This window comes from Sciurus vulgaris (assembly GCF_902686455.1).
Source record: "Sciurus vulgaris genome assembly, chromosome: 3".
In the NCBI taxonomy this organism is placed as follows: Eukaryota; Metazoa; Chordata; class Mammalia; order Rodentia; family Sciuridae; genus Sciurus; species Sciurus vulgaris.
This window is the reverse complement of record NC_136463.1, coordinates 182281660-182309156: the sequence shown is the minus strand read 5'-3', so window position 1 is coordinate 182309156 and position 27497 is coordinate 182281660. Positions and strand designations below refer to the sequence as shown.

At 56.3% G+C, this 27497-nt stretch overlaps 1 protein-coding gene across 5 annotated transcripts in view; it reads right to left on the bottom strand.

Annotated features, from left to right (window-relative positions):
• Positions 1–1079: 1079 nt before the first annotated feature.
• DIS3L2 (DIS3 like 3'-5' exoribonuclease 2) overlaps positions 1080–27497 on the bottom strand; it is a 362072-nt gene continuing 335654 nt past the window's right edge. For 3 of the 5 annotated variants that reach the window (XM_079134845.1, XM_079134843.1, XM_079134844.1), the window contains 7 exons: positions 7275–7458; positions 6501–6587; positions 4001–4148; positions 3596–3726; positions 3387–3491; positions 2120–2221; positions 1080–1623 (listed from right to left, as the gene is read on the bottom strand). In XM_079134845.1, the coding sequence (XP_078990971.1) occupies positions 1432–1623; positions 2120–2221; positions 3387–3491; positions 3596–3726; positions 4001–4148; positions 6501–6587; positions 7275–7458 (949 nt within the window). In that variant the 3' untranslated portion in view covers positions 1080–1431. Of the gene's footprint in view, positions 1624–2119; positions 2222–3386; positions 3492–3595; positions 3727–4000; positions 4149–6500; positions 6588–7274; positions 7459–16568; positions 18606–23704; positions 25717–27497 lie in introns of those variants that run through there. The other 2 variants (XM_079134846.1, XM_079134847.1) reach the window with 2 other exon arrangements.

The window sequence follows — 27497 nt, the reverse complement described above, 5'->3', positions numbered from 1 at the left end:
CAGCATCTGCCCCGGCGCATGGCCAGCTCTCCCTGCTGCTGGATCTGGGACTTCTCACTGGGCAGCGAGGGAGGTGTCGGGTCTGAGTCTGTGCTGGAGGGCGCGGTGCGAGGGGCCGGGCTGGGGAAGCACTCAAGCCCTCTCGCTCTAGTACCACACCACCTGTCCCACCCCTTCCAGATATGTGGCTCCAGGAGGCTCCGGGGACAGAAGCAGAGAGGGTGACATCCTCTGGGTGTTGGGGGAACTGGAGGAGGGCGGGAATGGAGAGTGGCTGAGGTGGTCCTGGCAGCCGGCCCAGGTCATGGCGGAAGTGCAGGCGCAGCCAGGCCAGCAGTCACATGTCACTGCAAAACATTCTTACCGGGGACCTATTGACACCTCCCTTGTTGACCCTGACGCCTCGGGAGGGAGCATGGTGGCCTAGGGGCCGGGCGCCACGTTTGTCACCCTAGTTTCTGGCAACTCTCCAGGAGGCCAGGCCAGCTGGGGAAGAGGCTGCCTGGTGGCCCACCTCTGCCTCTGGGTCCCTGCGGATGGGGCATCAGTGGGAGCTCAGGATGCGGGGCAGGTGACAAGGCCAGGCAGGCCATCAGGGCCCACTCCCCTCCCTGAGAAGGCTGGTGGAGGACCCTCTCCCCTCCAACGGGCCCAGCCTCCCTCTGTCCCCACACTCTGAGGGCTGCCAGGGGACAGGACTGGCACTGGAGGTGCTGAGGCACTGGATCACTTCAGGGGTGTCGTCTGGCCACCTGGGACCCTGGTCTAGGAATGGGGGAGGGCGTGGCACAGGACCAAGTCCCCTAGGCGACACCGGGCCCAAGGCAGGGAGGAAGTGGTGGGGGCAACGTGGCGGGGCCGGGTGGCTCGCTGTTGCGTGTTCTAATCATGCTTCTCCTCAGCCAGAAGGAGGCGCTGGCTCCGCCTGCCGGGCGGCCAGCCCTGAATCATCCAGGAGGGTCAGGGGGTTCCAGAGCGGGCGGCCCCAGCTCAGCTGTGGGGGTGGATCCCGAGTCCCGCTCTTGCCCCGGCGCACAGGACGCCCGCTGCCAGCTACTCCACAGACCTCGCACGCCACGCAGCACTGCACACTTGATTTTATTCCATGACACTGATTTGCTGAAACCCCCCATTTCCTGGGCAGGGGAGGGCAGTGGGTGGCCTGGTAGAAGCGGGCTGGCCTCTTAGGAGGGCTGATCCCTCTCTGCCTGAGGAAGTGCTGTCCAGGCCTCAGCCTTCCACCCAGCCTCGCCCTCTCCCCTCCAGTTCATCATTTAAAAACTGAGCTGCAAAAATAAAATAAACTGAAAAAATAAAAACAGACCCCTGAGATGTTAAAAACCAAATTAAAAATTCCCTTTGGTGTCAAAAGGTCCTATTCCTAAAAGCCAGCGGGGTGGGGCGGGCTCCGGCCAGGCTCAGGGCTGGCACTCAGTCCTCCAGGGCACCATGGGACTCCTCCTCCTCCTGCTCCTCCTGCTCCTGCTCCTGCTCCTTGTCCTCGTCCTCGATCTCCGGGGCCAGGGATCCCTCAGGGCCCGGCTGCTTCAGGATGGCGCTGTATTTGAGGACGGCAGCCTCTGCCTGCAGGACCACCTCCACCAGGCTGAAGACGGTGATGACCTGTGGCCAAGTCCAGTGAGGGGGTGACAGGGGAGGGCCCGTGACCAGCACCCAGCTCCGTCACCGTGCATCCTGCCTACCGTGAGGCCCACGCCCTCAGCTCTGCGAAGCCCCTGCTGCCCCCTGTAAACAAAGCTACTCAAGGTCCTGGCCCGGGTCTGGGGAGAACCAAGGAGCCGGGCGGCACCGTGCACCTCGGTGATGCCCGGGGAGGGCTCAGGAGGGCCAGGGTCAAACGAGCTGGGCCGGGCGGCCTCTGGAGTGGCAACCGCTCTACACAAATGTGCGTGTGAGGTCCCCAGCCTCCATCAGGTTCTCAAAGGACCCGCAAGTTCAGAATTCCTGCTTCAGAGGGACACAGAGCTGCCCAGAGTGGGCATCCCCACGTGGGGGTCCAGAAGAAGCCCCTCCTGGGCAGGGCAGGGGGCAGATGGGGCACAGAGGAACTCCCAGGAGGCAGGAGAGGGCTCACCGCGGCGTGGGGTGGGGTTCTGACCTGCCGCGCTGGCTCCTGTTCCGGGTCCTCCGGCTCCCAGAGGAGCGTGAGCTCAGGTTTCTTGCCCACTTTCTGGAAGTGGTAGGACCGCAGGGCCAGTGCCTGGGGGTGCACATGCCAGCACCTCAGGCTTGGGCTCTGGGTGCCCCCTCCCGACCCTTGATCCTGAAGGCCCCGTTGCTTGGACGTGGCCCTTTGTCCTGACCCGCCTGACCGGACCTGAGTGCGCTCCCTGCCCTGCCACCCACCCCACTGCTGGGCTTTGCCCTAAGACAGGGGTCACCCCAACCCTGGCCTCTTGCTTCAGTCAGCCTCAGGGAGGCCCTGCCAGTTCACCTTTGGTTGACTCAGCACCTGAGGGTGACCAAGGCGAGGAGGGGTGGGGCAGGAGCGCCCAGCTGAGCGCACTGCTGTGGGCTGCGCCCCCTGCTGGCGCTGGCTCTGACAGCACGGGCTGAGGGCAGACTGCAGAGCTGACCTAGGCCTGAACTTCCATCCTGCTCAGTGAACTTGGGCACAAGCGCCCTGATTGCTTCCAGCTGGACTCTGCTCACGCTCGCCTGTTCTACTCTGTTTTATTAACGCTGTGTCTATTCCACGCCATGCGCCAGACCCTGCGCTCCCCCTAGCACTCTGGATGTGAGGAGACTCAAACCAGGGCAGGAGCCAGGTGCTCAGCACAGGGCCGGCTAGAGCCTGGCCCCTCGGCTAGCATCAGGACAGGCACCAAGGCCCTGCGGGGAGGACAGTGGACGAACAGTTGCCCGGGCGGGAGCCAGGGCGACGGTCCTCCACGGATCATCCTCTGGCCTTTCCTTCCCATGTTCCTGCAGAAACATCTCCAGACGTGCATACCACGCCATCCTGTGCCGGGTAGGGTGGGCTTGTTCTCTGAGTGCCCAGGTCTTGGGGAAGGGGCCCAGCCTGACCCTTGGCCTGAAGTCCCATCCCAGTTGGGCCTAGCTGGGCGTCTTGAGGAGGTCCATCAGGAGGGCTGGGAGCCAGAGATCTGGCCTCTCTGTCACCTGTGGCACAGCTGAGCGAGGGAACAGTGGGACCCAACAGCCCGTGTCCCTGCAGAGTGGATGGGGACAGCAGGAACCCCAGCCTGTGCTCTCACTTCACTCTCGTGAGCCTACCGGGGCTGCTCTGGCCAGGGACATTCAGACGAGCCCCGGCAGTGGGAGTGCAGACAGGCAGGGGCAAAGGCCGGGCCCAGCGCCGGTCCCAGGGGCCGCCTGCCTCCCTGCCCGAGCTGGCCACTCACGTTGCAGTAGATGCGCTTCTGTACCCCGTAGCGCAGCACCAGGACGTCGAAGGCTTGGTTCAGGACGCCCATGACCATGGCTTCTGACTCCAGAGGGCCACTCTCCTGCGGGGACAGTGTCCCAGCGTGGCAGCCTCCCCTGGGAGGAGGCAGCCAGGAGAGGGAGGCGGGACAGAGGGAGGGGAGGACAGTCAGGCTGGCGGACTCACCCTGACCAGGACGGCGAAGAAGAGGCTGGCGCTGAGCTCCTGCACACGCTTGGACGCCATGCGGCGGTCATTGCAGTGGTCAGCTTGCTTCTGCAGGGCATGCGGCTCCACTTCCGGCTGCTCTCTGTAGCCTGGGAAGAGGGTGGTCAGGGTGCTGGTAGGGGGCTGGGCTCAGGCACGAACTGCGGGCCCACAGAGGTGGGGGCCCCGGGCCCCAGAGCCGAGCCGCCCCCTGCAGCCCCAGAGTCCGGGCAGAGCGCGCCCAGGCCCCGGCTCCCCTGTACTCGGCTGCCCGTCTGGCCAGGCCTCCGCGGTCACAGCGGTGCGGCCTCAGGGCACCGGCGCTCACTCTGGGTGGTAGCCACTGGTGCTCTGGCCTGCCCTGGCCCCCAGCTGTGCCCTCACCCAGAGCGGCGGCCAGCAGGCGGTGCACCAGGACGTCCGCGAAGCGGCGGATGGGAGAGGTGAAGTGAGTGTAGAGAGGCACGTTGAGGGCGTAGTGCCGGAACTGCGCCTGGTCCTGCAGCACCCCGGAGCAGAAGTACAGCGCCATCTGGGGAGGGCGGGTCTCAGTGTCGGCGGGGCCCGGAGCAGACAGCAGCGCCTGGCCGCGCACAGCTCACAGACTGGAGGCGTGGAGGCCACGCTGGGGCCGTCCTGCACAGGACCCCAGGGCTGCCACCAGGGTGGCAGAACCAGGGCCTGCCCAGGCCCCGCTCCTGCTGGAAGCCGGCTTCATCCCAGGGCTGCCCAGGCCGCTCCCCCTCTGGTGGGAATGGGATGTTGGGACCCCTCTGGACACCGGGTGGCCTCTTCCTATGGGGGTCCTGGGGCCACCAGGGCAGTGGGCAGGAGCTCAGCCTCCTCAGGGCACATGGCTGCTGAGTCCCTGCCAGGAAGATGGAGGGGGGGTGGTTTCCGGTCTGTCCCTTCCCTGGACGTGTATGGGGCTGCCCCTCTGACTCAGGACGAAGCGGGACAGGGAAGCCAAGATGCCCCGGGCTGCAGAGCTGTCTTTTGGAGGCAAAAGCAGAAGCTGAGGGGCTGCGAGTCTCCGCTGGAGGACACAAAGCCCAAGGCTGCCATCTCCCAGATGAGGCCTGCAGGGGCTCTGTGGCCTGTGGGTGGGTCCCCTCAACCGCTCTGGCCTCCATCCCTGCCCAGCTGAGGTGGCCGCTTGTACCGTGGCACCCTGTGCCCCACAATGCTCCACCCATGGCAGCCAAGGAGGCGGCTTTCTAGCCTGCTACCCCAGCCTCCGTGGGGCCAAGACCCAGATCCAAGTTCTAGAGGCAGCGTTTGGACGGGGGCGCAGGAAGGACCCCGGAGCCTTCTTAGGGCCCCCACACAGCCTGACCAGAGCCTGGACACAGCCCCTGTGGCTGCCTGGGGGCATGTGACCAGGTCCTTGCTGAGGGCCCCATCCCAGCTGCGTGTGCTGGCTCCCCTGCCCCCACACCCTCCTGTGCACTTGGCCAATGGACAGCCGGCTCCGGTTACTCTGTGCTCAAGGGTCCTGGAATCCAGGGCACAGCTGGCGGTGACCTGCTGGGCTCCTTAACTCTGCTTCCTTCCAGCACCTGCTGGGCTCCGGGTTATGTCCGGGGCAAGTCGCCGGGGGAGGTGGGTGCAGCCTCCAATTCAAGCCATGTCTGGCCTTTGTTCTCAGTGGTGGCCCCAGTTTCCCAGACAAGCTGGGGTGAGGAGGACAAAGGGTCCTGGCTCCCTCCTGCTGGTGGAGGTGTCTCTGGATAGGGTGGGATGGGTGGGGACCATGGTTTTCCCACAGCAACCAGTTACCTCTGGGATGGCTGTGGTGTCCTATGTCAGCGATTCGCTTAGGACCTAGCAACTCTCCCCAGTTTTGGGCCTGCTGGTGCTATTCCCTCTTTCTTGTTCCCAGTCCCTGTCCTGGTTCATGGAATTGGGAGGACGGAACACCGCAGATCCTTCTTCACTCCCCGACATTGTAACCCTGGGTAGAGGTGGCTTCTGAGGCCACCAGCAGGCAAAGTCAGGAGAATCTAGTCTTTTTCTAGTGACTCTGGAGAGGGCTTCAGTCATGGAGCTCCAGATGGCTTGAACTTGGAGTGGACAGTTTCCAGAGGCTGGGTTAGGGAACAGGGCCCACCAGAGCATGGCCCAGGGCTTGCCATGTCTTGGTGGGAGTCGGGTACCATGCACAGTTCCTTTGTGCTGCTGGGAGCTTGGTGGGGGACAGACACTTGGGACTGGGAGCCAGGGAAGGACAGCCAGGCCAGTGACTCCACTCCTAGCAGAGCTACGAGGGGTCAGGAAATCAATCAGTTGTGACCAGCAGACAGAATCTGCTGGGTGGCTGGGTCCAGGAACCTGGTCTGTTACTGCGGAGGCAGGGCTGGGCCCTGAATGGGTGCCCACAGTGTTTGCAGATCCTGTTGGTCTGAGAGGTCACTGGGATGGCCTCTGCTCCCAGGATGTGTGGTCCACAGAGGCTGAAGCACAGCCTGGGGGGCAGTGATAGGCTGCTAGGAGCCGGCCCACCTGACCACCCCAAAGGCAGTCAGTCGCCTGCCTGCAGACAACCAGCCCAGGCCAAGGCCGAGTGTGCTTCTCCTGATCATCTTCAGTAGCAGTGGGTGCTGAGACCTTTTATCCCATCCGGGGTCCTTAGCCAGTCTCAGGCTGTAGCACCTCCTGGGCACCAAAGCACTCTGTCCGGCACATGCAGCACTGGCTCTTAACTGTCCCAGTTGCTGCCTGGGCATCCTTCCCTCCCTGAAGGGGTGTTCCTCGTGCTAACTGGCCTGTGCCTGCTGGTGTCCAGAGCACAGCAGGAAGACTGGTGGTTGTGTGCTCATGGAGGTCACAAGTCAGGGCTGTGGGTGTTCCCGAGAGTGGGGACAGAGGCCAGGTCCCTCCTTACCTGCATGGGCCGGGAGTACATGTTGGTAAGCACCTCCTTCCGGGCCAACGAGTACTTGTCATCTCCAAATATTTTGGTCAGACTTTTCTAGAAGTGAAGCCCAGACACCTGTGTGAGTGTGGTTGGGCTTGGGAGAGGTTCTAGGCCCTTGGTTGTGACCATCTGATACCAGCTCTGGGAAGAAGAAGCTGGCATGTGCCCAGACCTTACATGGTGGGTGAGGAAGAGGTGGCCCATCACTCGTGGGCTACCCTGGGCCTGAGACTAGCCATGTCTAGCTGGCTGGCCTGACAGACCGGTGCCCAGTGCTCTGACCTAAGGTACCTCTCTGCCTCCCCCAGGCTTGGGGCTTGGGTGAGAAGTTTCCCTCCTATGGGGTCAGAGCCAGAGCTCTGGGTTCCTCAGTCCCAAGATGCTTAGCTGCAGGTAGGGAGCACCTGAAACCACCTCCTATAAGGAATAGCCCTTGACTTCCAATAATCCCAGGCTTCCATACTGAAAGCCTTTTGGCCCAAGACCAGCCCAGTTCTGGCCCCAAGACCCTGGCCCACAGCTAATACTTGATTGGCTTCCCTTGGCCGGGTCCTGGTGAGGGACCCATGCCATCCGGGTCTCTGTGACTCAGATTTTTTTGCCAAGGCCTCCCTCCCCACTGTGGGGGAGACCTGCCTAAGGGGAAGGGATCATGGTGGAAGCAGAGACCACTGCACCCCTGGCCTTCCTCCCCTTTCCCCCCAGCAGGACCTCCTGCTACCCTGCCTGCTGAGCACTTACGTTGAGGGCCCCAGCAGAGCTGGCGTCCATGGACAGCCCCATCTGGTCGCAGAATTCCACCAGGTCGTTGAGCATCTTCATCTGGGGTGGAGGGTGCCGGCGCAGCAGGGCCTGCTCGGGGAAGGCGCGGTGGAGCTTGTGGGCCACGGCCATGTTGGCCAAGAGCATGAACTCCTCCACGAGCCTGCGGGGGGAGGGCCGGGGACGGGAGCCCTGAGGCCAGGGCTGCTCTGCTGGCTCTCCCGCGCCCTTCAGGTCTTGGTGTAGACCTCCCACGCCCATCAGTGGGATCCTCCAAGTTCTCTCTCACTCCAGCTCATGCCTGTGCCCATTTCCCTTGGCATAGAAGCCTTCCAGGAAGGTGGCTCAGGTGGATTCCGGTGCCAGAGCATCTGCTTCCTTGTGGAGGTGAGGTCTGCTGGGGCCTTGCCCAGCTTAGGCGAGACTCTCTCTTCCCTACCTTCCCCCAGGCTGATGGCAAACCCCAGGTTTCTCCCACAAGGCAGAAGGGGTCAGTGAGGAGGTTCCACAGGCTGGCAGTAGCCAGAGGCCCGAGATGAGCCCCCTTCTTGGAGGAGAGGGTAGTGCTATGGGGTCAGCCTTATCCCCTGGCCTCCCTCTTGGAATGAAAGGCAGGGTCCCTCTCCACAGATGGGGCGTGGGGCAGCCCTGGGCCCAGGGTGGGGGCTCTGCCAGCTGGCATGCCTGGCCCCTCCATCGTGGGGTCCTTGGAATGGAGTGGGGAGTCACCGCTTAGCTGTGACTGCAAGGTCAGGTCTCAGTTGGCCCTTCCACTGCAGGAGACCTGCACACGGAGGAGCTGCTTCTTTGCTACCGCTGGGCTGCAGCCACAGCTTTCCAAGTGGCCGCTTACCTCCCAGCCTCTGATATGTCCTGAACCCTTCAGTGCCTGCTGCAACCTGTGCGCTCTAGCGCCTTCACTGACACCAAGTTTCCTGAGACATGGTTTGAATCCTCGTCCTCTCGCACTGTTGCTGGGGTACCCTGAACAAGCCAGAGACCTCTCCCAGTCCTCTTCCTCAAATGCAGATCGGGCTGATGCCAGACCCGATCACAGGCTTGCACGAAGGTGGACAGTGGGAACGGGTGTTTCGGTGGCCTTCCCTCAGACACAAGCTGTGCTTTCCTCACTTCCTACCTGCCACCCAAGAGGCCAACATGCCCTGTGGTCCTCCTCCCTGCCTGGCCCCTTCCCAAATCTTGCTGAAGGCCAGGCCTAATTCCTCTCCATCTGCCTTGGCCAGTTTCTGATCTAGAACCACGAGACTCCTCTTGCTTGATCTCCTGCCTAGACCTCCCAAGAGGAGCCGCGGTTCCTGCTGGAAGCATCTCCTGTAACCTACAGTCTGCTCTCTGTCAGGCACCACTACCCAGAGACTTCATGTGCTCAGTCATTTGTGTGCTTGTCCACTTAATAGACACTGCAGTGACAGGCCAGGCACAGTTCTAGACTTCCTTCCCATGCAGTCCCAGAATCTGGTGGGCACCCAGTCTGCTCTTTGGGTGAAGACACCTGCAACCTCGGGGCTGACTCTGGGCTGCATTTCACGAGCAAGGCCGGTAGGTGGCAGCATGGCCCCACAGCAGGGCTGTGGTAAGACTGCCATGCGGGCAAGGACCAGGAACAGGGCTGTGCTGGGTGGCCCATGCCTCACCCCATAGGTCAAAGCCAGCCTCCTGCTTCCAGTTCCTGCCTCACCTATCACGGTCTCAAGTAAGGATAAGGATAAGAATAGGAGGGAAGGGACAGGGAGTAGGAAGGGCTATGCCAGGGGCCCCAGACATTGACAAAAGACCCCTGCGCATCTGCCTCTCCAGTGACGCTACTACTTTTCCTCCCTGGACCGCGGCACAGTTCCACAAGGAGCCTGAGGCCTGGATAGAAACACGTACATGTGGCCTGGGTGTGGCAGCACGTGCATGTAATCCCAGCTACTCAGGAGGCCAAGGAAAGGATCCCAAGTTGGAGGCCAACCTCCACAACTTCGAGAGACCCTTTCTCAAAATAAAAGAAGGGGCTAGGAGTAGAGCACCCCTGGGTTCAATCCTCAGTACCATGGTGGGGAGTTGGGAAGGGCGGGGAGACGGGGAGTGGGAGAGAGGAAACGAGTAATGCTGACTGACAATAGTCTGGTAAAACTCTGGAGGCAGACACTGACCTTGGACAGGTCCCTTGGTGTCTTTGGTTTCCATTTCCCTTTGCAGTCCTGTCTTTCCTCCCTGTCACCCTCCCTCTGTGGCTGGGAATTAAGAGAGCAGCCTGTGGATGCTCTCCAAAACAGACTGGTGATATCAAGCATTAGCCCCAAACACCCCCGTCACCTACAGGGAGAAGGCACAGCAGTAAGTCCCAATTCCGTGGGTGCCGATAAGGCTCATTAGTGCTCTGGGGAAGCTGCAAGGACCATTTCCCCGCAGCCTGTCCTTAAAATCCTCCTCAGGCCTGCAGGTGGGAGGGGGAGCGGAGAGAACAGGCCAGCCTGTGCACACAGGCGGGCGGGCAGGCTGTGCAGGGCCTGGCAGGCTCTCTGGTGGTCAAGCACTGGGCGCTGGAAGGTGGTCTCAGCGGAGCCAGGGATCAGGCAGGCAAAGCACGGCGAAGCCCCCGGCAGCCAGAATTCAAGATTCCCTGCGAAAAAGGGAGTCAGGCACCCCAGGATGCAGAAGTGGGCTGGGAAGCACACGAGGGGGTTGGTGCCTTTGCTCTCATCTGGGGACCGCAAAGGCTCCCCTTTTTTGGTCAATTCACATAGTGGCCAGCAGGGGGCGACCATCAACTTCCTTCCTAGGACCTGGGACGTGGCAGGAGAAGCTTAGAACCCAGCATCTCTGGGGCATTTAAGAGCCTTACAGTTTACAAATTATAGGCCGGTGGTGCAAGGTCCAGAGGTCAAAGTTGGTTCTGAGGTTGAAGTGGGCAAACAGGCTCTGAGGAAGCACAGGGTGGCTGAGGGGGTGCCCTCGGTTGGCGGGACTCTCTCCTGATCTGCCCAGTCTTCTCAGGGGCAGTGCTGCATGCACAAACCAGCAGCCGAGCCTCAGACCAGGCCCCAAGGACACGCTGAAGGGATGCAGTCCTGCACACTGTCCTGCCTAGATCTTGCTCCCTGCTCTGGGCACCTGCCCTCAGTTAAAAGCCACCTCCTCCCCCAACGGCAGCATGGCACAGGCATGAGATCACTCAGCCCTGCTGGGGAGGGGGGAGCTGGAACTCAGCAACTGCCTGACAACTGCTCTAAATAGGGGCTCAGGAATGGCTGTCGGCCAGGATCACCTTCCAGAACAGCAAGCCAAGCCCTCAGAGACGGGGCCTCGGTCCCAGGCCTGGCATCTGCTGAACATCTGGAGCCCTCCACCACTGGGGCCCCACAACTCTGGAGGTCTGCGGCGGGGCTGTGCTGCGACAGGCGGCTGCCAGCCAGGAAGGCCAGGGACGCCAGTGCGCAAGCTCCTCAGCCCTCTCTCTGGGCATCCCCTACCTGTGTCCTGGGCCTGTAGGGGCCTGGAGGAGAAGTGGCAGGGAGCAAGTGGGAAGCTTCTCATCCTAGGGAGCAGCTGAGCAAGGCCCTCGCCCCTGAGGGCAGACAGCGGGTAAGGGCCACAACAACCACACACAACCGCACACTCCTCCACACAGCAAAGGCAGCTCTCATCTAGAATGGCGTCTCCCAAGTGCACAAAGGCAAAGTAGAAACGCAAGCGAACGTGAAATGCTGGGGGTTTGTTTATTCATTTATTTTTACTAAGGCCACTCCTTCACCTTGAAGAAGCTAACGTGCTGTGGGAAGACTTCACAAGAGGGAGCTTCTGAAGGCAAGAGCCCTGCCATCTAAGGATGAAACCTGTCCATCAAGCCTTAGAGGATGACATTTGGGCAAGGCTGCCCTGAGTCTGGCAGGGGTCAGAGAGCAGCTAGCTGAGAAGTGGACTAAAACATCTGCCCCTTCTGAAGAGGGCAGCCATCTCAACCCAGCAGGGGTACAAAGGACAAGTGCATGGCCCTAAACAAATCTTACTTCACTGCTACACACACTACGATGTGACAGGTCTGGGTGCCCCAGCTCTAGGATTTGGGTTAGATTTCCTGCATATTCTTCTGCCCTTCCACCCCCTTGTCCAGGCTGTCATCTTCTCCCGACTGGCCTCCCTGCTTGGGTTCCCCCTTCATGCCATGCCTGGCCACACTCCTGTCCAGCAGCCCCCATGGTCCCTGCCATAGCGCCTCCTCCTGGTAAAAGGATGGTGTGTGTCCAGATTGCTTCTCCGTCCTCCACATCTCTTCTCCACGTCCCCTGCCCTGCCTCTAGCTAGCCTGAGTTCTTAAGCCCTTTTTGCTTCTGTCCTTAGCCTGGCTGTTTCCAAAGCCTCGGACCCTGGGTTGCTCTCCTCCCATCTCTTTTTCTTGGATATTACTCACAGGGAGGGTGGTACTCCTTAGGCATTCTCTTTGTCCCCATCATGGCACCTGGCTTTGGTGACTGGCTACATGCTGTATGCTCCTCAGATGGGGCACTCCAGTTGCAGTTCAGGAAACAGGAGTGCTGGGTCCCTGTCACCAGCGCCCCTCCTGCCCGGGCATGCAGCTCTCCCTACCTGCTTCTGACGCCCGACACTTGCCCCAGGTGTGCTGGTACCAGTGCCTGCCTGAGTGGATTCCCAAACCTGGCCGGAAGGAGGCCATGCTGCCTCCTGCTCTTTCTTCCCCCGTCTCCTAACAAGGTGGCGGTCTGTTGTTACAGGCCTCGCCCTGCACAGCCCCTTGTTTGCTCCTCTGCTTGCTGTCTTACCCTCTGAGCTACAGACTGGTTCTGCTCTTGGTCCCACTGGCTGCTCCCGCATCACATGCTCCTCTGCCCTGGGGACTTCATGTGCCCACCGGAAGACCATCAGCTCCAAGCTGCACAACTCTCTGAGCAGTAGTTTGCATGCCCTGGGGACCCACTGCCTTGGTGGCACTGTGACCCTGGAATTCCTTCACTGGAAAGTGTGACAATGAGCACAACACTGATTCCAAGAGGTGACAAAGAGGAAGGACATGTTTACACAAAGGATGAAATGGCAAAGGTGTGAGGAGGGGGAAAAAAGCACCAGGTCAGTTTGGAAAATAAGGAATGGAGGATGGATCGTGCCCGGGGTGAGGCCTGACCCTGGCCTCTGGGGCTCCTCTAGGGGCTAGGGAGGTTACTGAACAAAGAGGGACATTTCAAAGAAGGATGCAGGGGTGGTCAGCGGGACAGGCCAGGGACAGGCAAGGTGCAGCTCGGATGGAAGTTGAGGACTAGATGCAGTAGCGGCAGTCAAGGCAACAGGAAGTGGGGCAGGGGCAGCACCGTGAGCAGGGCACCCTGGGCCAAGGACAGCTGGAGGGAGAGCACCGAGGCCGCGGCCCTGGGCAGGGGGAAGCAGGCGAGCCTGCAGCAGGCTGTCCTCAGGCAAATGCGGCAGAGGCTGAGGAAGGGCAGGGCAGTGCCACCAGAGTCGGCAAGGAGAAGGAAGCCACCGTGGTGGGGGAGCAGGGAAGCCAATTCAGGAAACATAGAGGAGGTGGTGGAAGCAGTGGCAAGGGGCCTCGACCAACCTGGAGGTGATCGCAGGACAGGGCTCGAGCGGTGAGAGCCTGAGCGAGCCAGCAGCACCTGGGTGAGACCAGCAGGAGGGAGGAGACGGAGCCTGGGGTCACCCTTCAGTGGGAGGGCGCTCCTGGGGACGAGGCCCACCAGGGCTTGGATGATGCCAAGCAAGGCCCTGCACAGCACCCACAACCTCTGTTACACCTAGTGCCTGCAGGAGGGCGATCCCAGGTCAGCTCTTGCTGATTCCTTACAGCACTCTGGAGGTCACATGGCTTCTGACACCCATGCTGCAGTGGCCAAAGAGGACGGGCCTAGCCCAGGACAGTCAGTCGGGAGCAGGGAGCGGAGCCCATATTCTCTGGGCCCCTCGTCCAGTACTGTCCTGAGGGCTCAGGCAGAGCCTGGGCAGAGTCTAGGTGACTAGAAGCCCCGGAATAGAGGGCAGGACGTGAAGAACAGAGGAGTAATGGGGCCCTGGCATGTCTGGAACTGCCTTGGGGCACAGGACAGAGAAGGAAGACATGACCATTAGGTCAACAAAGAAAGCGGCCACCTCATCCTGGCCGAAGGACAGGACAGCCTCCTTGGGTGGATGTGGGGTATGGGTAGGCACAGTTCAAACTCAGGACAGCTTTGTCCCTCAGCTGGCTATATCCCTCTCTTAGAGCTCAGTGGCTGGAGACAAGCAAAGGGAGACTGGTGCTGGCCCTAGTCTCTCCTCAGGCGCAGGCACCGAGGCAGGTCCCACCCTCCTGACTCAACCTGCTCCCGCCATGCCCTCAGACCTCAGCTCCTCTCAAGGATGTCCAGTTTCCAGGTCCACATTACCAGCTGAGCTGGAGGAAGAGCACCCTGCCCCTTCCACTCGCAGAGCCAGATGACTGGGAGCGGCCTGGAGCTAACTCAGGCCAGGGCTGAGGGGCGTGGCTATTGCCCAAATCAGAAAATACATCCATTTTCAAAGACCAAAACCAGTAGTGAGACAGAAACCGCCTCTCCTGCCCTCAGCCACCAGGCACTTGTCACTCCATGGGAGACTCATGCTAATGGAATTAGGCCACTTGCAGAGATTGTTCAATTAGCTGTTGGTGAAAACTGCCAACTTGGAGATTTGATAGGAATTGCTCCCAGCCAGTTTCAAATTCATTTCTCCTGAAGACCAAAGTTTCCCCCATTGGGCACATCCACATTGTGGGCTCAGGCACCCTCAGGCTCCTCAGCGACTGTGAAGGCGGCTGCTGGGCCCCTCCTAGGAACTGTGCATCCGAGCAGAGCCCCTTCTCCAGGGCAGGGAGCCTGCCGGGGCAGAAGCAGCGGCCACCTCACAGGGGACCCACTGCTCTCCCGGAGGCCCCAAATTGAGTGCAGCGTGGCGGAAAACTACAAGGGAGTGGGGCGGAATGGAAAGTCGGTGGTCCGATAAGCACGGAATCGAGGGCTGCTGGGGACGGGAAACTTCTAAAGAGCTTTGCTGCTGTTCCTTCCCAGGCCAGGCCAGGCTGGAGCTGGTGGCCTGGGGTCTGGAAAGTGCAGGCCTGGAGAGGGAGCTGCAGGCAGGGTGGCTGGGGGCTGGAGGAGGGCAGCTGAGGAGGGAAGGCTGCAGGCAAACTGCCACGGGAGCCCCCCCACAGCTGGGCCACGCACCCTGCTGTAAGCTTCTGGGCAGAGGGACCCCACATCATGGCTTGGGCCTCTTGCTGACCCTCACCTCTTGGGCTTGCTGCAACCTGCTGAACGTTTTGGACATTCCCATGAATCCACAGGGAAATGAATGGTGCCTCGTTCCTAGGCATGGAAGAGCCCAGAGGAGCAGGCCTCTGCAGCGGACAACAGGCCCGTGGGTGAGGTGGGCCAGGTGTCTTCTGTGAGGCGCAGCCCACCCAAGGGCCTTCCTATAGGTCCCACAGGCGGGGCTGCTGCAGTGAGGGCGTTTCAACCATTTCTTTTTCTAGTTTAAAAGGAAATCTCCAGAGGTTAGAGCTCCAATTAGGGCCCTAGGATCCTGCCAAGGGAGGCCCGGGGGTGGGAGGGAGCGGGAGGGGGCTTGCTCCCAGTAGTTGACAGTGCAGAAAGTCCTTCGTCAGCACAAAGCTAGCCACTAGCACTGCTCTTCCCAAGGCTGGGCTCTGCTCATGGAGGCACAGGGCAGGCCTGCACGCGGCAGCCACCCTGGCCCCTAAGCAGAACCAGGTGGCAGTGTGCTGTGCGGCCTTACAGAGCGGGGCAATTAGGGTTTGCTGGCTCCTTTATGGTGTTGACACACATGCCTTTCTCCAGTTCCAGCTGCTGCCCAACTGGAAGTGGAACCACTGACCAGAGGAGGCGTGGCCAAGGCACACAGAAGCTGGCCACCTTGGGGGAACCAGGGAGCCACCACAGTGCCCCCAATAGCTCTGCAGCCCTGCTGGGACTCCCAGCCAGGGCTCCCTCCCATGCCCCAACAGCAGGGACCAGCTCTGAAGCCCTGGACCAAGCACAGAGCTTGGACGAGTACACGGCCTTCAGGAGGGGTGACTTGGAGATTGTTTTTGGTGCTGGGATGGAACCCAGGGCCTTGTGCATACTAGACAACTGCTCCCCAGCTTGACCCTGATTTTAAAACTCGCTTTTGGGCACTAAGATATTCAAGGGAAAAGGGTGTTCTGAGACATATGTTCCTGTTTCTAGAAGTCGGGCTGCTCTGCTTTTTAAGTGAGACGTGCTTTGCTCACCTCTGAAAAGGCCTTTTGTCCCGCTGCTGCTGGGGAGTGGGCCCCGTCAGTAGGGCCATGACTTGCGACTAATGGTCACAAGGACACCAGAACGCAGCGGGGCTCTCTGTGTGCTTTCTCACCCGCTCCTCACAACCCCTGCACAGGAGGGGACTGCCTGTTCTAATGTGCAGAAGGAAACGGAGTCTCTAAGGTGACCACACAGCTCCCTTGTGATAGATGCTGGGGCCCAGATCTGGAACGCCGTCCAGCTATGGACTCCCTGGGCTTTCTGGAGCCCAAGTGGCTGTGCTAGTGGGAGGAAGCGTGGAAACACGTCTCCCCTGCAGCCCCTGATCTGGAATGGCACACAAAATCCCAACTCCCACCCTGAGGCTGAGGAACCACTACCTTCCTAAGGAATGCCAAGTCTCATTTTGCCCATTCCAGAAAATGCTTTTCTCCTGGTACTCTGGCCTCCACTTGCACCAGGCTGGAGGTGGAGCACAGTGGCGGGTCTGTGAGATGACGTGCGCTCCAACAGGGCGGCCCCGTTCAATTAAGGCCCCCAGGAAGGAATCTCCTGAAGAACGTGAAGCCACTGTCCAGGGCACACACAATCAGGCCTGCAGAGGCCGTGGGGAGGGAGCTGTATGAGTGGAGCTCCCACGACAGTCAGGCCAGGGAGAGGCCCGGCCCTGAAGAGGCCCTGCTGTGGGAACAGTGAGCCACCACAGGCTGCCACCATCAGGAGAGTCTGCTTCCACTTCCTGTGATGCTTACTGTGCCTGCACAGCCTGACTTCCCGTCTGCCGTCCCAGGCCATCGGGGTGCAAGAACAGGTGGGAGGAGCAGGCAGGATGTGCTCTGGCAGATGGACATAGGGCTGTTTGAGCTGTCAGGGTACCTGGGGACCTGCCCAGGGCACTGTACATAGGGTTCCAGGTTCTGAGAGGGAATGGGCAGAGTGGGTTACTTTCACCCTGACCCTCCACATAGAAGGGGCTCTGCCACATGGGTGGGGCACAGACAGCTTCCTTGACACAGTACAGCTCGTGAAACCTGGGAAACCATCAGCTCTTCTTCCTCATCTTAGGCCTGGGGCAGAGCTGAGGCTTGTTCTGGAGCCAGAGGTAAGAAGGTGCCTCTAGGTGTCTCTGGGCAAGCCTGATGCCAGGTGTGGTGCCAATCTCAGTCCACCCTTCTCACAACCAGTCAGAATTCTCATGTGAACAGAGGGAGACAGAGCTGCAGCAGCTCCCCAAGCCCATGAACCACAGACTTGGTCCACTGCTAAGGACATCTAAGGACATAGATGATCCTGTGTCACTTGCCATAAGTCCCTGAAGATGAGGAGGAGGCAGCAAGGTTTCTTGCCAGCCCCTGACAGAGGGTTCTGCTGAACTGGGGATGCAATTCAGGGCCTCCCCTAGGGCCACACTGGTTCCCTACTGACGGGCACTTGTGGCGTCAGTCACATCACTACCATCCTCTTCCTGACTGGCAAGGGAACTCCTCTCCTCAGTCAGAGATGTAGAGCTGAGGGTCACCCATTGTGTCCTGGCTCTTCATCTGCCTGGAAATGTTTGGGCAGACAAAGCCTGTCTCCAGAGCTGTTTCCTGCCTGGGTCTGAGGCTGGCCATGCTGGGCAGGCCTGGTTGGGTTGGGTCACTGTCACCCTACAAGCCTTATTTTCAGACACTTGCTTTTCCTGAGTCTCTCCTGCTGCGTAGTGGGGTGGACAGAGCAGAAACAGCACTCGGCCCTCTGCCACCGCCCCCGTGTGAAGCTGCTTCCTCCCTCCCTCCCCTCCTCGGCAGCGCTGCCCCGGGACTAGCGCAGGGCTGCACATTTGCTTCTCCTCATTGTCATCCTCCTGCCTCAACCTGCAGGAGCTGGGGTCAGAGGCAGGTGCCACCATCTTTTCTGTGAAGCCACTTTTCCTCTGCAGACCAGGCCTTGGAGCAAGGGAGGGTAGGGGGACCCTGCCTCTGGATTCTAGAGTCTAGGCACACAAATGGCTGCTGATGAAATGTTTGAGAAACAGACTTGCTTGGTGCTGCACAGAAAATGGTGAATGAAAAGCAAGACCTAATTTTGGGGGGTGGTAACAGAGCCCCAGGAATAGGGAGGGAATCAGGGTGGCAGTTAGGGTTCCTGAAGCTTCCCTTCAGCTTACCCTGCAGGAAGGCGGGCACATGAATTTGGCAGGCAGAACCTGAGACGGCTTCCGTTGGCCCAAGGAGACCCACCCAATTTGCCCTGGTCAGATTCTTACTTGCCTGTAGATGGCTATCACTTAAATCCAGCACAGTGGTGCAGTGGCTGGGATGCATTTCGGTGACCTGATGAATGAATGCTCTTGTCCAAGGGCAGCTGCCCCACCATAAACACGAAGCCCAGCAGATTTAAAAAGCCTCTCTCCTCTGGGTTGTTTCCACTGAGCTAACACTTGTCTTATCACCCACTGGGATGCGGTCTGTTGAGTCTGGCAGAGCTCTTCATTAGTTATGTGACTTTAAAAATATTGACACATGGTTTTATGAACTAGGTTCAGAGTGGTTTAAATGGATATGTTCCCATCCAGTGTTCTGGGCTTCCCCAGCACCATCTATCGCTCCAGACACACATGAGCAGCGCCAGTGGCATGGAGGCAGCCGCCCTGTCCTCTCCCTGCGCATGCAGGATGGCACCCTGCCACCTTCTTGGAGCTCTCACCTGCCGCTGGCTGGGATGGGGCTTGCAGGGCCCCCACTGGTGCTCCGGCCCAGAGAAGTGCTGCCCTAGCTTTCCCTCCTGGGTCGGGCCTGTCACTGGGAGCCTGCCTCCTGTGTTCTCCATCACCTGCTCACAAATGCTGTTTTATCTGACTGTCTTCCTCAGCGTCTGTCCGGGTCTTCTCAAACCCATGCTCAGCACAGTGCATGACACTTCCAGGTGTCCAGCAGTTTGCTGGAGCCGAGCGGTGGGCACATCTGTGATCCCAGACACCCAGGAGGCAGGAAGAGGGCAAGATGGAGGCCAGCCTCTGCAATTCAGCAAAATCCTGTCTCAAAATAAAAAATGAAAAGGACGGGAGTGCAGCTCAGTGGTAGAGCACTCCTGGTTCAATTGCCAGTACCAGGAGGGAAAAAAAGCAAATCTGTTGGATAAAGGACTGAGGTCCGTATCAGGGCTAGGAAACACCCGGCGACTGGTCCTCCAATCCAAAAGGACACAAGTAGGAGTTGCCAGGTCATTCCTTTCACTCTGGGGCATTTCCTAGGGGTCGCTTTCTAATTTTGGAAGTGGGAAAGGACTCAACTGGTTTGTAACATGATTCTGAATATAAAGGCCTCCTGAAAATTCCCACAGTCCTCCTGACTGGGGGCCACTTCACTAGGGCTCAGACCAGCCTGGCCTTGGAGCCCCATGGAAGCCCAGCCCAGCCTGAACTGGAAGGAGGCGCAGGGAGAGCAGGGGTCCTCCACTGGGGTGGGCAGCTTGACCTTGTCAGAGTCGGGCAGGCAGCGAGTTTTGACAAGCTTTCCGGTCTTGTTAGAATCCCCAGGGAGAGGAAGGGAGTTGCATACACATGCTGCCTGCGTATCTCAGGTGGTTATTTGGCCGTTCCCGTCCTCCCACGAGGCTCCAGCAAAGACTGAAGAAGGTCAACTGTATCCAGCCCCTAGCTCAGGAGCCAGCATGTTGGTAAGTATTCTGCAAATATTAATTATCAGTATGGAGGGTAGACAGCCCTTGTTTGAAATGCTTGGGATTAGAAGTGCTTCAGGTTTGGGAATATTTACATAGACTTTACTGGTTAAGAATATGTAATTTGAAAATCTGATATGCTCCCAAATCCAAAACCCAAAGTTCAAAAACTTCAGATTTTGGAGCATTTCAAATTTTGGATTTCTAGATTAGGGCTGCTCCACCTGTATTATGAAAACTGTGCATGCAGTCACAGTGACAAGCCTGGGATTACTGAAAACAGACGAGTGCTAGGAACGTAGAGCATGAGGGCAGAGCTGGTTCTGCCCACACCCAGGAGGTGTCCCTGGGGTCTGCTGAGCACCCCCAACGCTCCTGTTGTGCTGGGGGCTGGAAGAGGCTGTCCTTGCTCTTGGGCACAGACCCTCCTAAGTAACTCCACATGCCAAGGCCTGGTGCTCACAGATGGGCTGGAGGGGTGCTCCAGGCACCTTCTTGTCAGTGACGAAGACACAGCTGGCCCTGACTGTTAAGGGCAGAGTCAAGGACAGACAGGGCAGGGGCTCTATAAAGTCCATTGAAAACCAACGCTGTGGGGATATTTAGTGTAAAACAAATGGCACCGCAGGATGCAGCAGACCCCATAGAGAACACTTTATATAGACAGAATAAACTTTTTTATTTTGAGGCAGGATCTCACTAAGTTGCTTAGAGCTTTGCTTAGTGGTTGAGGTTGTCTTTGAACCAGCAATCCTCCTGCCTCAGACTCTCAAGCCACTGGGATTATAGGTGGGCCACTGTGCCATGCTAAAATGAACATTTTGAATAGTCCTAAATTATTTTTTTTAAAAAGGACCCTGTGCTCTTACTAAAGTAAGGAGTACCAGTTTAAGGAAAAGTTCTTGGTGCTTAAAAAAAATAAATGATCTTCCAGTTGGAAACATGGTCTCTAGAATACTTCTGTCTCCATCGTTCTAGATGGCTCAGATAGCAGTGTGTTTGTATAAGGACTGCAGCTGTCCCACAATGAGCTGGACACTCATGATAAGGCAGTGGGCAAGTGAGGGCATTCATGAGGGGACTGTGGAAGAGGGGCACCATGCCTCTGCTCAGAGCCTTGTTCCAGAATCAGCTCTAGGCAGGCTTTGGGTCCAGGGTGGTGGGAGCAGAGTCCCCACCAAGATGAGTCCTGATCCGCACTCGTCAGGTGTGGTGCCAAGTCTCTACTGGTCATCCCTCGTTTCCCTCATCTTTTACCTTGGACTCTGGCCCTGTGGTGCCTGGCCCATCCTTGTGGCTGGTGTGGGGTCACATGGAGGCTCTCCAGGGTGGGCTGCAAGTCAGTGAGTGACAGGTGTTCTGGACCTCAGACAGGCTTTGCAGGCGGTGTTTAAGAGTCACTGCCTAAGTGGGCCACTTCTCCCAATTGGGCCTGGGGTCTGAGTCACGTGGCGAGATCCCCTCCCAGGCCACCAATGGAGAAGCACCCTCAGACAGACAGTCAATGTGTTAGGTTCCTCTTCAACAGGAGGCAGCTGCTAGGTGATTTATAGCCACCAATAGCCTTTGTCTGTCATCAAGCACAGCAATTCCTTCAGACCCTAAAGGCTTTCTGCTCAACCACCAAGAAAAAGCCACAATGCCCCAGAGAGACATGGAGTGGCAGTGAGGCAGATCAGAAACACTTCTGCACAGAGGGCATAGCCAAAAGCAGAGTGAGCCAAGCATGTGCTGGTCACCTGCCAGGCAACTGCAGGAGGCGACAGCCATGGGCACCTTTCTTCAGGCTCAGACCCAACCTGCAATCCTGTGGCCTGCTTCTTCGGGCTAAGCTCCTTCAGCGTGTCTAAGGCCTCTGTGGCCCGGGCCTCCAGGTACCGAAGGGACGGCGTTCGCCGCAGAGCCTCCTCCACCTGCAGCAGCCGAATGGGGCCAGTCTGGCACCACACTCAGATGGAAGGGCTGGGGCGCAGGCCTGCTGTGCAGCAACGGGACTGGCCCAAACATCACAGCCTCTTCTAGAACTCCCCAAAGTCTTGGAAAGGGGCAAGCCTCCTTGGGTTTAAAACTTTCTAGTTGAGCTGTGGGCTCATGGAGGAAGGCCAAGGGACTGCAGAACTGCCTCCCCCCAGGGATGCAGACTATGGACAGACAAACACCCAGAGAGGCCCAGAAAGAGACATGGGCCACACCACGAAACTGTGAGAAAGGCACAGATATGGCAGGGACGGAGAGACAGGAGCGCAGGTGCTCATCCCCTTCCCGGCAAGAGCAGGTCACTGTGGGCCGTGAAGCACTGGAAAGGAAAACGAGGAAAGGGTTCCAAGCCACTCTGGATGGCTGCAGCCCCAGGGGGTGCCCCAGAAGGCGAACAACTGCAGTCCATCCCAGAAGGATGAGGAAAGGGAACGGCAGAAGAGCTACGGCAACTTCGCTTGAGAAAGAAAAACAGTTCTCAGCCCTGCGTTAAATCAACCAGAACACATCTACTCTCTTAGGTCTTGGAGAGTTTGAAGTACTTAGTTTTGAGGGTTTCTGGTGTCCTAGAATTTTCTGTCTCACAGGGAAATCTCTTGGGTCATCTCTGGGTAGTTATTTGGGTTGCAAAAGGAAGGGGGTGAGGATCAGGGAACACTCAGGCTCAGGAGCCCTTCCCGCCCCAGGGCTGCGAGGCTGTGGGCCTGTGAGGTTCGGGTCTCTAGGCTCTCTGGGCTTGCCATTCCTTTGAGTCTCGGTGCAGAAAGACTGTGTGTGTCTGCACTCAACTCATAACCCTCAAACAGGGACAGCTGAGACTACCTGGGGCTTACCCAGACGTGGTTCTTCCATAGCCCAAGCAGGAAAGCCCTCACTGGCCACTCCCACCCTCCAGTCCCAGACAGCAGGAGACAAAATGGTGCAAGAGGCTAGGAAGACCTGGACCTGGAGGGTAGCTCAGCCAGGAGACCTGCAGGCACAGCTCTTTAGGGCTGCAGGCAAAAGTGCAGGGCTCCTGTGGGTTTGAGAATGCTTGGTGCCTGGGTTTGCCTCCATGGCAATGGACATCAGAGAGAGGAGGGCTGGGGCAGATGACAGGGCTTATAAGGAGATTAGGAGGAGGGCGTTATTAGAAAAAGGAACAGATGCTAAATAAACCTGTAAGAAAGTTCAGCAATTCCTCGCTCTCTCTCTTTTTTGAACTCCAAATCCCTTTTGTTTTAAAAAATGTTTTTTTAGTTGTTGATGGACCTTTATTTATTTATAGGCAGTGCTGAGAATTGAACTCAGGGCCTCACACATGTGAGGCAAGCACTCTACCACTGAGCCACAACCCCAGCCCTGGCAACTGTCTCTTAAATAACCATGACACAAGTGGCATACTCAATATGCTATCAAGGAATCTGGGAACCAGGTCATTGATTCTGAAGTCATACTGGCTTAGTCACCATCTTAGAGCAAGGTAACAGCCCACAGAATCGATGGCTCCAAGAACCTACCCAGTGGCTGGAGGCCAGGAATCAGCACAGGCTGATCAACTGTAGCTCCCACCAATCCACCCGGACACAGGAACCTCTCTTCTCTAGTGAGATACTTCCTGAATCTAAGTCTCAAGCAAATGGATCTCTCTCTCTCTCTCTCTTTTTTTTTTTTTTTTTTTTTTTGTGGTACTGGGGATGGAACCTGGGACCATTTTATCCCTAGCCCTTCATATTTAAAAGAGAATTTTTGAGACAGGATCTCGCTAAGTAGCTGAGGCTGGACTCCTGTGTTGCTGGGATTATAGGCGTGCACCATGATGCCTGGTTATGAATCTCTTTAGAAAAATCGAAATCACACCCAGAGACACATCTGTAAGGAATCTAGGAAGTATACCTCTCTAGTTTCTGGCCTGGGTATGTTAAGTGGGAGCTGGAACACACTGCTTGGTAAGCCAGTGCCTGGGACTAAAGAGGTTAGGTCAGCAGTCAAGACCACGGATTTAGCTCATGCCTTGCCATGTAAACAGACATTCCTCTTATAATTTTCACTAAAAATATTTCCAATTGTAAAAAACTTGAATGAAAAGGCAAAACCTCCCTCAGAAGGTTATGAGTAGCTGATAATAAACATTCAATTCCTTTTCTTTTAAATAAAACTTTAGATTCAATTTGCCTAGTTGCTGGCTCATAAACCATCACTGCCACATTTTCAAACTTCAAAATACTCCCAAGCTGGGCACAGTGGAGCACGCCTGTAACCAGCGACTGGGAAGGCTGAGAGAGGAGCATCGCAAGTTCAAGGCAGGCTGCAGCAGTTTATTTATTTATTTATTTTTTATGACTTTATTTATTTTTACATGGTGCTGAGGATCAAACCCAGTTCCTCATGCATGCTAGGCAAACACTCTACCACTGAGCTACAGCCCCAGCCCCAGCTGCAGCAATTTAGCAAGGCCCTAAGTGACTTAGTGAGACCTTGTCTTAAAAAAAAAAAAAAAAAAAAAAAAGAGGCTGGGGCTGTAGCTCAGTGGTAAAGCACTCCCAGGTTCACTCTCCAGGGCCAAAAAAGGAAAACAACTGCACGCTCCATACTTTCTACAGCTGGCAGCGCAGCAGGTGTGCTCACATCAGCACCACCTCAAATACACGAGGAATGTGCTGCGGCAGGGCTTTAAGGTGGCTAGGATTTCACCAGAGAATAGGAATTTTTCAGCTTTATTATAATCTTATGGGATCATGGCCTGTTACTGACCAAGACATTGCTGTGCAGCGTGTGACCGCAGGATCACAAATCACATGCATAGGAGCAAATCTGATGAAAAATGAGCAAAACCTGTAGAAGGAACATCATACAACAGTATTGAGGAAAACTAGAGAAGACCTAAAAGAGAGGATAGCCTGCATGTGTGCAGTGGGAGACCGGACAAATTTTGTCACACCATTCTACAGATTCAAAACGATCTCAATACAAATCCTAGCAAGTTTGTGTGCATGTGCACAGCAAATGTCAATCCCAATTCTGAAATGTCTATGGAAGTGGAGAGGGCGAAGAACAACCTACTTCTTTACAGAAGATCAGAAGTGGAAATCTAGCTCTATTGGACCAAGATTTTTTTCACAAGAGGTATAAAAATCAGGACAGTATTATTTTGGTCCAAAAACAGACATGTAGATCAGTGGAAGGGAACAGAGTACAGAACCAGAGCCAAGTTTATATGGGTCTGGGTACTGCATTTTTGTGAACTGATGTGAAAGTTTTTTCAATGAATAATGCTGGCTTAACTCAATATTGGTATGGAAAAAGGAAACTTGTGCTATATTCAAAAATCAATTCTAAGCCAGGTGCAATGGTACATACCTATAATCCCAGCAACTTGGAGGCTGAGGCATGAGGATTTTAAGTTCAAGGCCAGTCTCAGCAACTTGGTGAGGCCCTAAGCAAATTTGTGAGACCCTATCTCAAAATAAAAAAAAAAAAAAGAAAGGACTTGGGATGTGGCTCAGTGGTAAAATGCCTCTGGGTTTGATCCCTAGTACCCAAACAAAACAAAACAAACAACAAAAATCTAAGTAGATTCTTCTATCATCTATTGAATACAATAAATGTCTGAAGTAAAAAAATGCCTTTGAGATTTTGATATAGGCAAATGTTTATTAAATGGAAACAGAAAATGCTCAGACATAAATATAAATACTGATACACAGAATTCCATTAAAATTAAGTCCCTGTGCTCATCAAAACTCATGGGAGAAAGGCAAAAAGCAAACTCAACTACAGAGTAGAAAGTATAAGCAACAAGAACATCTTAGATTAGATACTGCCCCAGATTAGAGAGAACTATACATTAAGAAGCAAACCAGAAAACCCAGCAGAAAGTAGGTCATACATTTGAAAAGGCATTTTACCAAATGGCCAATAAACAGCTGAATGCTCACTGAGGGTGAGTGGCCCACTGGATTTTCACACCCCAAGTATCTTGATTGCTACCACCAGGAGTGGGGTAATGGGAGTGACGGGCATGAAGAGCCACAACCGTCCCTCTGCGTGGTAGGACGGGCAGTGGGGAGAGATACACCCTGTGCCGAGCACCAGGGACTCCAGGGAAATAGAAGTAAGGGTATCACACTAATGCCAAACCCCGCCTGCGGTGACGGGTCACGGTGAGCTCACACCTGCACTGGCACCACGGCCGCTCCCACGGGTCACTTCCAGCTCCTCTGGTGTGTTACCCGCTCCCCAAGCCCCTCCTCTTCTGCTTCCTAGCTCCCTTCTCCTAAACCTGGGCTTCACCAGGAACAAGAAAGTCATTCATTCTGAGCTGGCAGTGTCTGCAGGAGGCCTGGAGGCGCTCACCCTCTGCCACGAATGGCTCTTAGGTAACACGGCTCTCAGCCTGAGGAACTGGCGGCAGCTCCAAGTGCAGACAGAAAGCGCCATTTCCAAAGTGCTGGGAAGCGCTGGTGCTGGTCTGAAGCTGTCAGGGCTGCTGGAAAACATTCCCTCTGCTTATTCAGGGGGAAGGATGAGGAAAAGAACCAAGCAGAGGGAGAGATGAATTAGATGCAGGCCTGGATCCAGGTTCCCCTGCTCTCCCCACTCCCCAAGTGTGGCAGCCAGGGAAAGGTGCCACTCAGAGCCCCTGCCTCGGGAGCACGAGCTGCTGATGGCCCCAGGGACGGATGCTCAGGTCAGCCGCAGCACTGCTTGAAACACACTTCCTGAGGGCCACGAAGGGCCGCTACCAAACGGTGACTGAGTTGCCACTCTGTGTGGGTCAGACTCAGGCCCAGGTCTTGCAGGAGGTGAAGCTCCTATGAAGTCCCTGGCTTTGGCTCTGGGACTTCCCACTGGCTGGCCAAAGCTGGCCCAAAAGTGTGCCACCACTGGGACTACTCGCCCCGCCCTGTTTGCATCACGGGGGTAAGGAGGGGGCCGGAAGGCTCCCCTGCCCTTTCCTGCTTGTTCCCCTTTAATCTGCCACAGGTGGCTCCCTCCACACATCTCCACATCAAATCCCCCTTTCAGCATCCAGATGCTGGAAATGAAGAAGGACTAAGTCACAGCTGTAACCTTTATGGTGGCACCCAGACATCATGAGCCTAGGACAGCAACTGAACTTCCCAAGTGGGTCTGACTTAATTGATGCTTTTCCTAATTATTACCATGCCTCACTAGCAGGAACAAATGGCAGGCAGTTGGTGTCAATAGCTATAATTACTGGTCCATGAGCCTCTGAGGGCAGTGCCAGTGTTTTTTCCAGTTCTGCAGCTCAAGAGCCTAGAACTATACTGGTACATGACTGGTTGAATAATTAGTCAGATTTCACATTAGTCAGATTTCACATTTTTAAAAGTTAATCAGGGATCTGGGGTTGTGGCTCAGTGGTAAAGCACTTGCCTAGCATGTGTGAGGCACTGGGTTCGATTCTTGGCACCACATACAAATAGATGAATAAAATAAAGGTCTATCAACATCTAAAAAATTTTTTTTAAATTAAAAAAATAAAAAAGTTAATCAGGCCAGGCATGGTGGTACATACTTATAATCTCAGCAACTCAGGAGGCTGAGGCAAGAGGATTGCAAATTCAAGGCAAGTCCAAGCAACTTAGTGAGGCCCTAAGCAACAGAGTGAGGTCCTGTCTCAAAATAAAAAGTGATGGTGATGTAGCTCAGTGGTAAAGTGGCCCTGGTACCAAAAAAACAAAAATTTACTCAGACTTCTGGTTTCGATAGATGGTCAACTGAACTGATGTGGATCACTTTCCTTACATAAATACAGAGAAAAGATGAATAAAATATACTAAAAGAGTAAGAGATATGTAATGGGGCATTAAAGACTGAAGAGGAAATTTCCAGATGTTTGAAATGAAGAAGAAACTAAATCAGAGTGGCAATCTTCACAATGGCACCCCAGGGTTGGGAGCATCCCACTTTGGTATAGTTATAGGAGCTGGGGTTTAAGTGCCACAGAGGCAGAAAACCTGGCCAAGGAACTATATAAACAGGACCCAGGTAAAGCCAGGATCTAGGAGGGACTGCTTGTCTTAAATAAGGACCCAGGGAGACCTTTCCCACACGCCATACGGGGGTGTGCAGGGTAGATGCACACTTCCCAGGTGCTGGGACTCTTAATGTTCACACTGGCGGGATCTACGACACTCTCAGGGTCCTAGTAGGAAAAAAGAAAAAGCAACGAAAGAATACACCCACACCCAGGGTGTATGGAATTCCTGCAGCAGAAACCATCTCTGCTCAACACGATCTTACAATAAGAGAGAAACCACGG